Genomic DNA, 13,239 nt, shown 5'->3' on the forward strand with positions numbered 1-13,239 from the left:
AGTGAGTGGGAAGCATTTCCAAGCTCCCGTTTCCAAGGCTCCCTGCTGCAGAGGGAAGAGGAGCGGCGGGGAGACCCCGCTCCCCGAGGCCCCGGTGGGGTGGCAGCCGGGGCTGAGGGGCACAGCCCCCTCCTCCAGTGCCCAAGGGCGCTGCATTAATTTAGGCCAACTCCCTCGGCCCGTGGTTGGAGCAGGATCTTTAAGTGCCTTTTCCCCCTGCATCATCACGCCTTTGCCAATTGAAAAAATAAACAAATAATAGCAAAATAAATTTTAAGAAAGAGTGAGGATGCAGGCGACCCAAAGTAATTGTGGGACCGGGAGCGCATGTTGTTGTCTCACACCCCCTCTCCTCCTCTTCCTCCCCCTCCTCCCGATGTGGCCTTAATGGCAAACTGGAAGGCCGGTTTATTTCATAGGGCCATATTACAACCAACAAGGTAAATAGGGAGTCGTGGGGGAGAGGGGAGGGAGCAAAAGGGGCTTTTCTTTGATAGCGTTTAATTGGAATTGAAACATTCTGGGGCTGTAAACATTCTTTATTTATTCAGCACACATAAGCGGGCATTGTTTTATCACCATCATAATTACGGTGTCCTTTAAACTGACTGATAGCAAAGGAGATAAGGGAATGCGCCTGTAGCTCCAGATCAAATCGCTGGCTCGCCCCTCTCCCCGGGTCACCAGGATCCACACGGTCCTTGGAGATGAGGAGCGCCGGAAGATTGTGGCCTGGCTATCCCTTACGTCATGAAAGTGATTTGTACCACATTGCTAATTTGGTGCAATTCATAACCTCCTGATCTCCTTCGTTTGCAACTGCTTTCCAGTTTGCAGGGTACGATTTTTAAGATGTGGTTTCCCACCGTAGAAATTAAGAGTGATCACCTATGTGCAAGAGAGGATCTTGTTTCCCAATGTTTGTTGCTTTACCTTTGTCTAATTAAAAATGCAAACTTTTAGGATCCTTTCAGAACAAAGCCTCACCAAATCCCCTTTACGTCCAAGGATTTGCAAATTTATAAAGGCTGCATTGAATTCAGCATGGGTCAAGGGGCAAAAAAAGGGTAGAAGGTCACTGCATTTTGATTATGGGTCAGTAAACAACATGGCATGTAGTATGTGTCCAGAAACTCCTGCTAAAAAGTATTTTAAAACTACCATGGATATTAAATTCAAGAAATAGTCTTAGCCCATAGCGATTATAAATTGCACAAAATTCTAGTGTGCAAGAAACACTCCAGCTCCCATGAAAAAAATTAAACAAAACCCCCACAAACTTAAAAAGCACTTAGTAGAATTCTACACTGCATCTCTGTAAAAAAAAAAAAAAAAAAAAAAAAAAAAAAAAAAAAAGAGAGAGAGAGAGAGAGGAAAAGAAGAAAAAATGGAAAAAAGAAAAAACAACCCTGAAACTTCTAGGTATAAGAGTGTTAGCCAGATTATGATTTTTTTTTTTCCAGACTGATGGCTGGTATTTCTTTGTCCTGCACATTTATGAGATTTATTTATACATTCTGATACGTTGTCTGACTAGAATTTAGGGCAAATTTTAGTTACTGCAGTCACATTTCACTGACTTTAAAATAGCAGAAGGATCCTATTATACTATTCCTTGACCCTATTATATTTACATTACTGGACTCTTTGTGATACCCTCTAGCTGCTTTCTATCTGTGTCCTCCTCGAGCAAAATACGCCCAACAGTAACTAGAAGCAGGGTGTAGTGTTGGAAATCAAGTTCTCATGTGAAATATGTATTTCCGCACAGCATCATGAAAGCAAAAGGTTTATTTAGTACTTGTCAATACCTGAAGACATAGTCCAGCATTAGCAAATAATAATAAATAATAATAATACTCTAATAATGTGGCAATCCTATTGTGAAAACGCACAGGTTTTCCTGAAGATTTTCAGAATTCTCCCCATTAGTACAGCCGGTGGTGGACATTGCTGTTGCATTTCCCAATGAAACGTTTAAAAGACTGTAAATGGCGTGTGCATTACTACCTTGCAGAAGGAAGAGGTCAGGCTAAATTGCACTGGTATTTAAACATAATCATACTATGAAAATAAATCAAAACATCACGTAAAAGGAGTATTTTAAATGTTACACACGTTTTCTTTCTGGAATGACATGGCTAAGCAGTTCCCTTTGAGCATATATATTTTAACACAAGTTTACAAAAATAAAAGTATATGATTTTCAACAAATGGGAATAGGTCTACAGCAAAGTATTATGAATATTATTTTGCTCTTTCTTTTCTAATGAGGTTTATCCTTCAGCCAGACAGTTTTAAGACTGAAATACTACTGGCTATAGAGTGTAGATTGCAAATTGCACGCTACTCAACGTGAAAAGGAGCACGTTTGATTGATCGCCTCTGTGTGTGTATGCGCCCATACACACAACTCTCTGTAGTTGCATGTGTATGTATTTGGCAAAACCGGGCATCTCTGGCGTCCTTATCTTAAGAAATGTGAGACAAACATCCATTCCTTTAATCGTGTTCATCTTTGATCACCAGTGAGGGTGACAGAGTCCACAAAATTAACAAAGAAATTCCCTTGCTTTTGAGACATAGCTACATATACATCTGGGTCTGCACACACATGCACATGGACACACAAACAGGCAGGCATACATCCCAATAAGTAAATTATGGCATAACTTTTCATGTAATTGACACCAGACACCTTTAATTTTTCATTTTCATTCTTTTGACCAGCCTTCACATTAACAATCTAAGCCATAAATGTTGGTGGCTATTGATCGCAATCCCCTGTGTGCGTGCAAATCCATTTTCAAGTCCCCTGCCTTTAATGTGCGTGTGCGTGTGCAAGGGGCCTCTGACGGCTGTTTATCAGGATCTCCCCCAGCCTGCTTCAAGACGACCCCGGATACACAACGTGTGCCGATGGCCAAGGGAAAGCACGCACACACACGCATACACACACAAAAAGAGCCAAACCAAATGATGGAGAAGTAAAGAAACAAAGCTCTCTTGTGTGAGATGCGGAGAAAGATATGCAACCGAAAGTGTGTGTAAGTATACGGTGGGGATGTGTAGGTTGGGCGCCTGACATTTCCCAAGATTTCTTGTGGGTTTCTCCCTGCCGACATCTGGCGCTGCCTCGACCCCGGTGCTCATGGCCGCACCTTTCGGGAACCCGAGGTTTGCCGAAAAGCCGTCACTAGTTTTAAACCTTTGGTAGCACCGGAATTTAAAATAAAAATAAAAATAAAAATAAATTTCAAAAGGGACATTTTTTAAACAGTTGCCGAATCCCACTGCCAGGCTATCACTGGCAGCGCGTGGGTGCGGGTCTGGATGCCCGTGGCTCCCTCCGTGCGAGTGCACGCGTGGATTTACACGGGAATCCGACCCAGCTGAACTACCTGACAAATAAAGGACTTTTCAGCCCATCGAGCTTTTGGGTAACGTCTTCTGAGCAGCTTTCTCGGAGTTTACTGTTCCTTTACTGTTGACTCCATAGCCTTAACCTTAAAGCAGGGGGAGGAGAGCAGTAGGGAGGGGGTGGGGGTGTTCGCAGCATATAAGTACATCAGGAGGAATTTTTAAACGACCTTATTGTCTCTAGCTCTAGAAAGACCACGATGATTTCTCTTTAGCGCCAGCAGCTGTTTTCTTTCGAAACTTTGCTTTTTTTGCCTCTCACACGAGCGAGCAGGAGAAAGGCAAGGCTGGGAGATCCAGATGCGAGGAGAGGGAAGGAGAACTCCGCGGATGGTCTGAGCTGTGCCGAGGCATTGTTCACTGCTGCCTCTCGGTTACGTTTAAAGGCTGAAATATCACGAGATCCACTCAATGATCCTTTTCTAATTCGAGGGACAAAATGTAATTTGCTGTAGCTCTGCTTTCTCGGATGGGAATACTATCCCTAGGTTTCAGAGGGAAGAACTAGGCATCGCGGTTCGCACACACATGGATTAAGTTGAACAGCGGCGATTACATCTGCGCTGAGAGCAACAGTAGTCCAGGGCTGACTTTTCAAATCTCAGCCCTCCGAGTTGGAGGCTCCCTTGAATAGACTTCCTCCATTCCCGGATGCACTTCTCCAAATTCCCACTTCTCTCTCGAATTCCTGGGAAATTGGGGGCTTGCCTGCATTTCGCCTTGTCATGCAAAACGGCGTTTTCACAGAGTGATTATGCGCTTTCTTTTAGCTGTACCTGACGGGGTAACACGAACTCCACGCACCATATTGCCAACACGCGGAGTGGATATTGACGTTTGCGATTGAAGATTTTTTTTTTCCTCCGTCGATTTTTTTGCCAAGTCACAGCAGTATGAGATGTCTCATTAATCTCGCGGATGTGTCTAATTCTGGATGTGCAGTGATACATAAAAGTGCTGGTGTTTGTATCCAGCGGAACACTGGATGCACGGCAGAGATTGGTGATTTTTTTTTTTTTCGCAGCGCCTAACGTGCAAACCGCAAGCATCACTTTAACGTGACAAGGGAGAGGCATGCAGCTATCGCAACATTTGCGAGATCCTCGTTCTTGACACTCGAATAATTTAACGTTCCTAAGAAGAGGTTAAACCTTCATGCTGCTTCTTCAAATTGATTTTAAGGGGCTGCTATAAATGGAGCATCAAAAATCTTCGGCAGGGCTACTCCGAGCGGAATATGCAAACTGCGAGCCAGAAGCATCCTAGCCCGATGTAATATCGTACATTGTGTGTTCCAGCACTTTTTTTGTTATTACGTAAAGGCTCCTGGAAACACCTTGGATATTTTACATTCTCCTTTCTCTGCTGGAAGCAATCAGCACGCAGGAATCCTGACGTGGGCTCTGGGACTATAGGACATTCCAGCTCGTGATCCAGCACGGTTAATCGTGAAAAGTGTATACATTTCTGGCTTATCTATGCTTTGTTATGGGTCTGACGTGAGCTCACGTCCTCCTCCCCCCTCCTGCAATATTACTGGCAGAATTTCAGTTAAAAGTGTTATAGTATCACGGTGCGGGAACCCGTGATATTCAGACAGCAAAAATAACCTTAGTACCCGGCTATAAAAAGCTAATTAAGCAGAAGAGGAAAATCAAGAGAAACTCGAAAATGTAAGTACTCCCTCTCGTTAACAACCGAACATTTAACTTTGGAGCCTCAGAAGGGGAAATACCAAGCTGTTCTGCACGTTTTCGCTAAGCTTCATTTTCCACACAATGCAGAATAAAACGCTAGTTTAAAGCGGCTACGTTACCGAAGGATTTTCCATCGCTACGATCAGACTTATGTCCTTTAAATTCACGGCATGCACAAAAGAGCAACGTTTGTCCAAAACAGGCTGAAAATATACGGAACGATAGGGGGAAAAAGCATACAAATCCTTCCTCCGAAGCTAGCGACGAGGAAGTCTGAGAGGGCTGAGTGTGTTTGAGCTCGGATTGTTTAATAGAAAGATTTATATACTAACTGTATTATTTACTTTGGGAGGGGAGGTGGCAGTATAAGGGTATGCTAATTAGTGGGAGATTTTTTGGGGGAAGGGGTGGAATATCAATTTTTATTGCATCACCTGTCAGGAGTGTCCAATCAGCGTTGGCTTTAGGGGAATTAATTGATGAAGGTGTCTCCGGACGAGCTCACTTCACTCTGTCATTTTATTTGTAGCTAAAGCAGCGGCGGGAATAGCAGCTGCATTTCTTTTCTCTTCCTCCCTTCACATTCCATTATCATAGTTTCCAATGGAAAAGCAGGGAATGAAAGGGAACAGGTACTGATCTTCAGCAACAACTTAGAGAAACACTTTGGCAAACCTGATTTTTAAGATTATATATTGATTGTAGTCTCACAGTATTTTTTAATTTATTTTTTTTAATTTTGTCTAAAGTTTGGCACTTCATTCACCAGGAATAACAGCCTTTGTTATATTTTATTAGCAGGATGCCTTGAGACAAATACAGCATCTGGCTGAGGATTGTGTGTGTGTGGCTTTTTCTTTTTTTTTTTTTTTTTATTTTTTTCATCTCTCTCTCTCTCTGCAAATGCTGGGAATAATTTAAATCACGAAATGGGAGACCTGAAGTCGGGTTTTGAAGAGGTGGATGGCGTGAGGCTCGGCTACCTCATCATTAAAGGAAAGCAAATGTTTGCACTCTCCCAGGTTTTTACAGACCTGCTCAAAAACATCCCGCGAACTACCGTGCACAAGCGAATGGATCATTTAAAAGTAAAAAAACATCACTGCGACTTGGAGGAGTTGAGGAAACTCAAAGCCATCAACTCCATCGCTTTCCACGCCGCCAAATGCACCCTGATCTCCAGAGAGGACGTGGAAGCCCTATACACATCCTGCAAAACCGAACGGGTTCTTAAAACGAAACGAAGGAAACTAAGCCGGGCGCTGTCTGCCACCGATCTCCGGCCTGAGCTCGCTCCCCCCGACCCCTTCTCGGGCTTCTGGAAGGAGAACAAACTTTGGCTGGGTCTGAGCGACTCTCCTCGGCCGCTGCTGCCCGTCCGGAGGAAAGCTCTGCGCCCGGGGGACACAGCCTTGCTACCGGCCGCTCATCTACCTCACATTTTTAGTAAATACACTGGCCACAGCTACCCAGAAATCGCTCGGGCGCCTTGCAAATCCCCCGTAAACTATGAAACGGCGCCGGCGGTGGGCGGCTGTGTGCCCCTGCGCTCCCGTCGCCCGCTCGCCGCCGCGGCGCGGCCCCGGCTCCCGGCCGCCGGTCCCCCGCCCCTGCCCGCCCGCTGCCGCCGCCGCCGCCACGGGGCGGCCGCCGCCGCCGTCACGCTGGGCCCCCCCGGCGGCGCCCGCCGGCCCCTGGCCCTGCCCCGGCCCTGCCGGCCCCGTGGCGCCCCGCGGCTGCCGCTGCCTCTGCCCCGCGGCTTCGGGCCGCCCGCCTTCCCCGAGAGCGGCAGCAGCGACTCGGAGTCCAGCTGCTGCTCGGGCCGCGCCGCCCACGACTCGGACTGCGGCTCCAGCCTCTCCAGCTCCAGCGAGGGCAGCTCGGAGGAGGAGGACGAGGAGGAGGAGGAGGACGAGGAGGGCAGCGGCGCCTCGGACTCTAGCGAGGGCAGCTCGGAGGAAGAGGAGGAGGAGGAAGAGGAGGAGGAAGAGGAGGAGGAGGAGGACAGCACCTCGGACTCCGACTCCAGCTCGGTCTCCAGCCAGGTTTCGGTACAGAGCATCCGCTTCAGGCGCACCAGCTTTTGCAGCCCGCCCGGCGTGGTCCACGCCAACTTCTTGTACCATCTGGCGGCCGCTGCCGCCTCCCGGCCCCCGGCCCCGGCGGAGCCCGGCGGGCTGCCCGCCCTCCGCGGCGCTCCCGGCGGAGTCAAGCCGGAGCTGCCGGAGGAGTGGGGCTGCCCCGGCTGGGCTCCCGCCGCCCCGGCGCTGCGCTGCTCCGGCGGCCTGGGGAGCTGCTTCGCGGAGATAAGAGATGATAGGGTATCCGAACTCACATTCCCACACTCTGAATTTTCCAATAATGCCAAGAGTACTGACCTAACAATTAACTGTGTTGCAAAGGGGGCCTCTTCACCTAGCCCAAAGACAAACAATGCATTTCCACAACAAAGAATACTCAGAGAGGCAAGGAAATGCCTTCAAGCAACTACTACACACCGTGCAGATAACAATACAATAGCTGCTAGGTTCTTAAATAATGATTCTTCATCAGCGGCAGCAAATTCAGAGAAAGATTCCAAAATCCCTCATTGTATTGAATTTGCCACGGATTTGCCCTCTTTACAAACTGATCCTGCGGAGGATGCTGCTTCTCCAGGGGCAGCAGCAGCAGCTGAGCTCCAGTGCACTGATACAGGCAATAAGGCATTGCCATTCCTGCACAGCATTAAAATCAAAATAGAGGACAGCAGTGCGAACGACGAGTATGAGCCTGATCTTACAACACATAAGCTAAAGTGTGAGTGCAATGATACTAAGGATGAGTTTTACGGTGTGACTGAGAGTAATAACCAGGACGCTTTATTAACAGCCAAGGAAGATTCTGCATGCACTGAGAAAGAAACCACTTCCTTAAACCCACTGACTCAGAGTCAGGTCCTCTCATGCACTTTAGGTACTCCAAAACCTGAGGATGGGGAGTATAAATTTGGAGCAAGGGTGAGAAAAAATTACAGGACACTGGTTTTGGGAAAGCGACCTGTACTGCAGACTCCTCCAGTCAAACCAAATTTGAAATCAGCTCGAAGCCCACGTCCTACAGGTAAAATTGAGACACATGAAGGAACACTGGATGATTTTACAGTTAACAATAGACGCAAAAGGGTAGCCAGCAATGTAGCATCAGCAGTGAAAAGGCCATTTAATTTCATGGCAAATTTTCCCTGTCCACCATCACTAATTATTGGCAATGATGGGGATTTGTTGCCAGCTTATTCCTTAAACACCACTAAGGATTCCCAACCACCTCACAAGGCCCATCCTGTATGGAAATGGCAGCTGGGCGGTTCTGCAATACCTCTTCCACCTAGCCACAAATTCAGGAAATTTAATTAATAAAGTAGTTTGGAAAATATTTTCTTGAACCACCTTTAACTTTCTTACCTTTTTTTTTTTTAACTCTGCAGCATGGTTTGTACAAACCCATTAATGCTATCCACTATTGGAACCCTGTTTTATCACATTGTGAAGACAGAATCTGGATTACTATTTTATTTACCATTACAACAGTGGGGGGTTTTTTCCTTATTTTGGGATCTTGGTGGGTTTTTTTTTGGTTGTTGTTGGTTTGGGCCTTTTTGTTTGTTTGTTTGTTCTGTTGAATTGTTTTTGTTTTTTGTTTTTGTTTTTGGGGTTTTTTTTATTATGTTACATTCCACAGAGTACTATAGGCTAAAGACTCAAGTTAAACTCAGTTATTATGGTAGAGCTGGAACACTTTACTGTTTAAATGCTAATAATGCACCAGTACCTCAATTCAACTGCTGCAAATAAATGTCAAAAGGTTGAATAATAAATATTAGAATGAGCCATTAAATTTATGCACTAGATTTTGAAAATGGAAGTCTAACTGTTAATTCAGTTAAACTTTGTTAAGTTACATGGTTGCACAGTAAGGGTTCACTATAATTCAATGTGGCAGCAGTATACTTTTCAGGAGCTTTGTTTTCGGGTGCAGGGGTGTCTTTTTTGAAGGGCAGTTGCACTTACTCCTTCTTCTCCGGTTTGGAAAAGACTGGGGTCCGCCTGCGACCCCAGCGCTGGGAAAAGCTGCCTCATTTGAAACCAGTAAATAAATGTGGAATCCTATTTTTGGTAAAAGGATGTCTTTTTACTTGTACAGCCACTCTTTGCAATTGGGAAGCCTTTTTGTTTCACCCAGAGGTCTTAAATAAGGTTACTGTTATCCACTAATGTCATACTTAAGTTGTGGTCTGAACATGCCCCTTACAAACTTGCAAAGCAACTAAAATATTTGCCCGGCCAGCAGTACAATTTATGGTCCAGCCCCTCATGCTGGCTGGAGGAAATAGCAAAGCAGTAAATACAACACAGAAAGTGAAATGAGAGGCCGTAAGTGGAAAGATTACACAAAATTAGAAGACCATGTTGTTCATAGCTTTCTGGCAACAAAACTCAGGCGATTCAACCATGTTACACTTCCCGGTTCTATCCTCATCTCTTGAAATTTGCTGTCGTGGGTTTTTTTTTTTTTGCCATGCCATCCTCTCTATGTAGCAGAAACATTTCTACTGCACATGACAATCAGAGGCAATTATCTATATTTGCACTTAATATCAAAATAGTCAAACAGGCAGACTTCTAGAGTCTAGCCCTCGGTAAGACATGCTGGTATAATATATTGTGATGATGGAAGCAGTAAATCAAAATTATGGAAATTTGCACTGTTGAAAAGCATGCTTTAGCTTTATTTTCAATTAAAAACACTGTTTAAAAAAAAATCCTGATTCCAAACACTTTGAATTATTGCAGAGTTATCCGTGGTTTCCTCTCCATTTGTAAGTTCACTGTTTTTATTTGGAGGAAATACGCTTCAAGAGGTTAACTGTTTCACTCCCTCCCTCCCTCCCCCCCAACCTCTGCAAAAGAAAGGGAAGGAGGAAAAAAAAAAAAAAAGAAAGGCTGGAGGCCGAGGTGGAGGCAGAGCTTAGGACTGAGGACGGGGGAAGGTATCTCTTGAGGGGGAAGGACGGATACAGCAACTCTGAAAACAGCCTGAAAAGTTTGCAGCTTGAGAAAGGCAATAATAATTGAGTTGCTGAATCAGCAGAGTTTAGGATGAATAATTGCTGGTTTCTTTATTTGGATTAGCATTTTATTTATACTAGATCATTCACAAATTAAATTTTAAGGATTCCACTCATCGATCAATCCCGGGAGAATAATTTATCGCAAATCAAAAAAGGAAAACAAAGCAACAATGTAATGTTTACTGTGTGACTCAAAGTCAACATTTCTGCTGGCAATCCACTGCCTGGGTTTCAGTTTTTTAGTTCCTGCCTTTTGTGATGCCCTGTCCCAACCCCTCGTGTCTCCAAATATTCCAAGCAGTCACTAGCTGATTTCAGCTCTGTTTACTATATCCACACCGGAGTTTTCCCCTCATTGTAAAAGGCCTAGTCTAAGAATACCTGCAGCCAAATATATTTAGAAAGAGTAAACAATTGCCTTTCAGTGGAGTTACCCTTCCCCCCTGCATGCACACTCACACACACATGCACACACATCACTTTAAGCTGCCAATTGCAAAAGGTGCATTGCATACTTAACCGCTCTGCTGAAATTACGATGGTCATGAAAAATCTGCTTACTGGAGTTGTTCTGAGATGAATGTTTACATTCGTGTGTTTAGAGCTGCACAGATTACAGCCTTATTTCCAGAGAACTGTAAGTACGTACAAAATGTACTGCTCAGGAAAGCCCCCCCACTCTGTTAGAAACCGTGTCTGCCTGACAAAGGTCTTCCCTTGACCAAAAAAATTAAAAAAAATAAAAAAGAAAGAAAAAAAAAAGAAAAAAAAAAAGAGCCAAAAAACGCAAAAGTGCAATATGCAAACTTGAAACCTAAAATTTCGCCTTGTCAGTTAAACAACATATCACTTTCAAAGTAACTCTGTCCCCTGACCCTGTTTACTTCCAATTAGAGATATGCTGATTTGGCCAGGAATTATAAATTACAGAGGTGCCTTTTCAGGTTCTGAAATAATCCGGGGTGGGGGGCTGGGGGTTGGAGGGGGAGGTATAAGCATAAATTTATACCAAATAGGCTGTGCAGAGTTGAGGACGTGAAATATGGCGCCCAGCCTTGCCAGCGGCCCGGGAGCTCCAGGCACCCCCGGGCATCCCCGGCAGGCTGCTCTGCTGGGCTCCCCTCCATCCAGGCAGCAGCAAACGGCAAGGAGTTAAACAGCCACATAATTTTCACACGTGCACACCTCAGCTTAGTACAAGTCACTAGCAGGGACATTCGTGGTTTTACTACCGTTGGAGAAATTAGCCAGGTACAATAACTCACCAGGAGAAAAAAAAAAGGGGGGGGGGGAGGGGGATGGTATTCTGTTCAATTCTGGTACTTTGGTAACTGTTTCTGACGACATTGTAATTATTACTGCGATCAGAGTTCATTATCATTTCAACCTTAAACATGTAAAGTCTTATCATTGAATTACATAAAAATAACCAAATTTCTCCCATAAAGGTAAGTCCTAATAATGAGGAAACCCCAAGGTTTTCCAAGGGAGACAGGCTACCATTTTGTTGTGATGTTTACATGAGATAAAACTTACAATGTGTTAGTAATTGCCACAATTTTCCAGTTCCTGGTGTACACAAAAATCATCAGAATTTTCTAGAGGAAAAAGCAATTGAGGAAGTGCATGTACTGTAAGGACTATACTCTGTAGGTATTTGCCACAAATAGAGTTCACTGGGAAATTTATTGTGAATATTTCTACTGCCAGATGGAAGACAAAAGAAAGTTTTGGACTCTGTTTAATTCTCTAGAACATTAAAAAGGGAACACGTGTAATGCCTTCAGCAATGAGGTATATTGCCTTAAAAGATGTAACTTGCCGTTTACAGCAATTTACTTTAAGAAGTGATTGTTCTATAAGCTACACTTACTTGACTACAGTGGGATAATCTCTTTACTGGTTGTTTATTTAAAAAGCCACTACTAGCAATAATGCAAAATAGTGGTAGCTGTTGTATGAAGTTTGCTGTTTAATCAATTCATATGGTGATTTTTTACATGGTCTCTGATCCCTTTTACTCTAACAGATTTAGTTGCCAATAAATTAAAGTTTCTGCAGAAATGAGAGCAATGTTACCATGTTTGTGTTTGTCACTGTTCACACGTGCGAGTGGTTGAGACAGAAAAGGGTAAAAAAAGTGGCATTTTTGACACACGGCGGTAATCTGGAGGAAAATATTCTACATATGCAGTATGTTAGAGAACATGAAACACGGATAACCTTGTTAATTGTGGTTTTTATGGTTAAGAGGATTTCTGGGAAGAATATGTAATGGTTCATCCTGGGATCTATTTGGTCAGCTTGGAAGCACAAAAGGAGGGCGAGAGCCTGAAAATGAAAAGCCCTGTCTGGCAAAATCAGGAGGGAGGCTTTGGGATCTACCTTCCCCAAGTCACGCTGGCAGACCTTTCCCATTCCCTCGGTACCTGGCCCTCCAAGCCGCGGCCTAACAGCTCCGGCCTGGCCAAAAACCTTTCGGCGAGGGACAGCGAGCCGGGTTTAGGCCTTACACGTTGCATTTTTTCACTGCGCTGATATAATTATTTCCCGTGCCCTAGGCCCCTCTCTCTCCCCCTCTCCCTTTCTCTCCTAGGCGGCCTCACAAGCCCCCGCTTTAAAAGGCCCGAGATGTTTTGCATGAGGCGCTCACAATAGGGGTTGAGGGAATTGACAGTTTCAAAAACAAGGCGCCCTGTCCTTTCCAGATGCCGAGAACCCCTCTCCCGCACCATCTCTCGTTTGCTCCTCGCTGCTGGTGGCTTTACCCCTAGCATTGCAAATACACGGCAACAGCTGTGTTTGTAAACAGGGGGGAGTACGGCAGGAGCGCCGCCGGCCCCACTCCCGCACCGCGCTCCCGCCGCCTGAAAATCACAAAAAGGAAAAAAAAAAAAAAAAAAAAAAAAAAGGAGAAAAAAAAAATAAAAAAGAGAGGAGGGAGGTCAAAAAAATGCGGGAGCGTAGCCGGGGCCCCCGAGCGGCGGGGCTGCCCAAGCGCGGCGGGCCCGG

At 45.0% G+C, this 13,239-nt stretch overlaps 1 protein-coding gene across 2 annotated transcripts; it reads left to right on the forward strand.

Annotated features, from left to right (window-relative positions):
• Window positions 1–1,418: 1,418 nt before the first annotated feature.
• SKIDA1 (SKI/DACH domain containing 1) lies at window positions 1,419–12,743 on the forward strand. Of its 2 annotated transcripts, none has more exons than XM_074535124.1 (2): window positions 1,419–5,093; window positions 5,916–12,743. In XM_074535124.1, exon 2 carries the CDS (start codon window positions 6,047–6,049, stop codon window positions 8,510–8,512), a length of 2,466 nt encoding a protein of 821 aa, XP_074391225.1. In that variant the 5' UTR covers window positions 1,419–5,093; window positions 5,916–6,046; the 3' UTR covers window positions 8,513–12,743. The 2 variants fall into 2 exon arrangements, with proteins under 2 accessions (XP_074391225.1, XP_074391229.1); XM_074535128.1 differs by having other exon boundaries at window positions 6,140–12,743.
• Window positions 12,744–13,239: the final 496 nt, after the last annotated feature.

The sequence above is a fragment of the Zonotrichia albicollis genome, chromosome 1, assembly GCF_047830755.1.
Source record: "Zonotrichia albicollis isolate bZonAlb1 chromosome 1, bZonAlb1.hap1, whole genome shotgun sequence".
Lineage (NCBI taxonomy): Eukaryota > Metazoa > Chordata > Aves > Passeriformes > Passerellidae > Zonotrichia > Zonotrichia albicollis.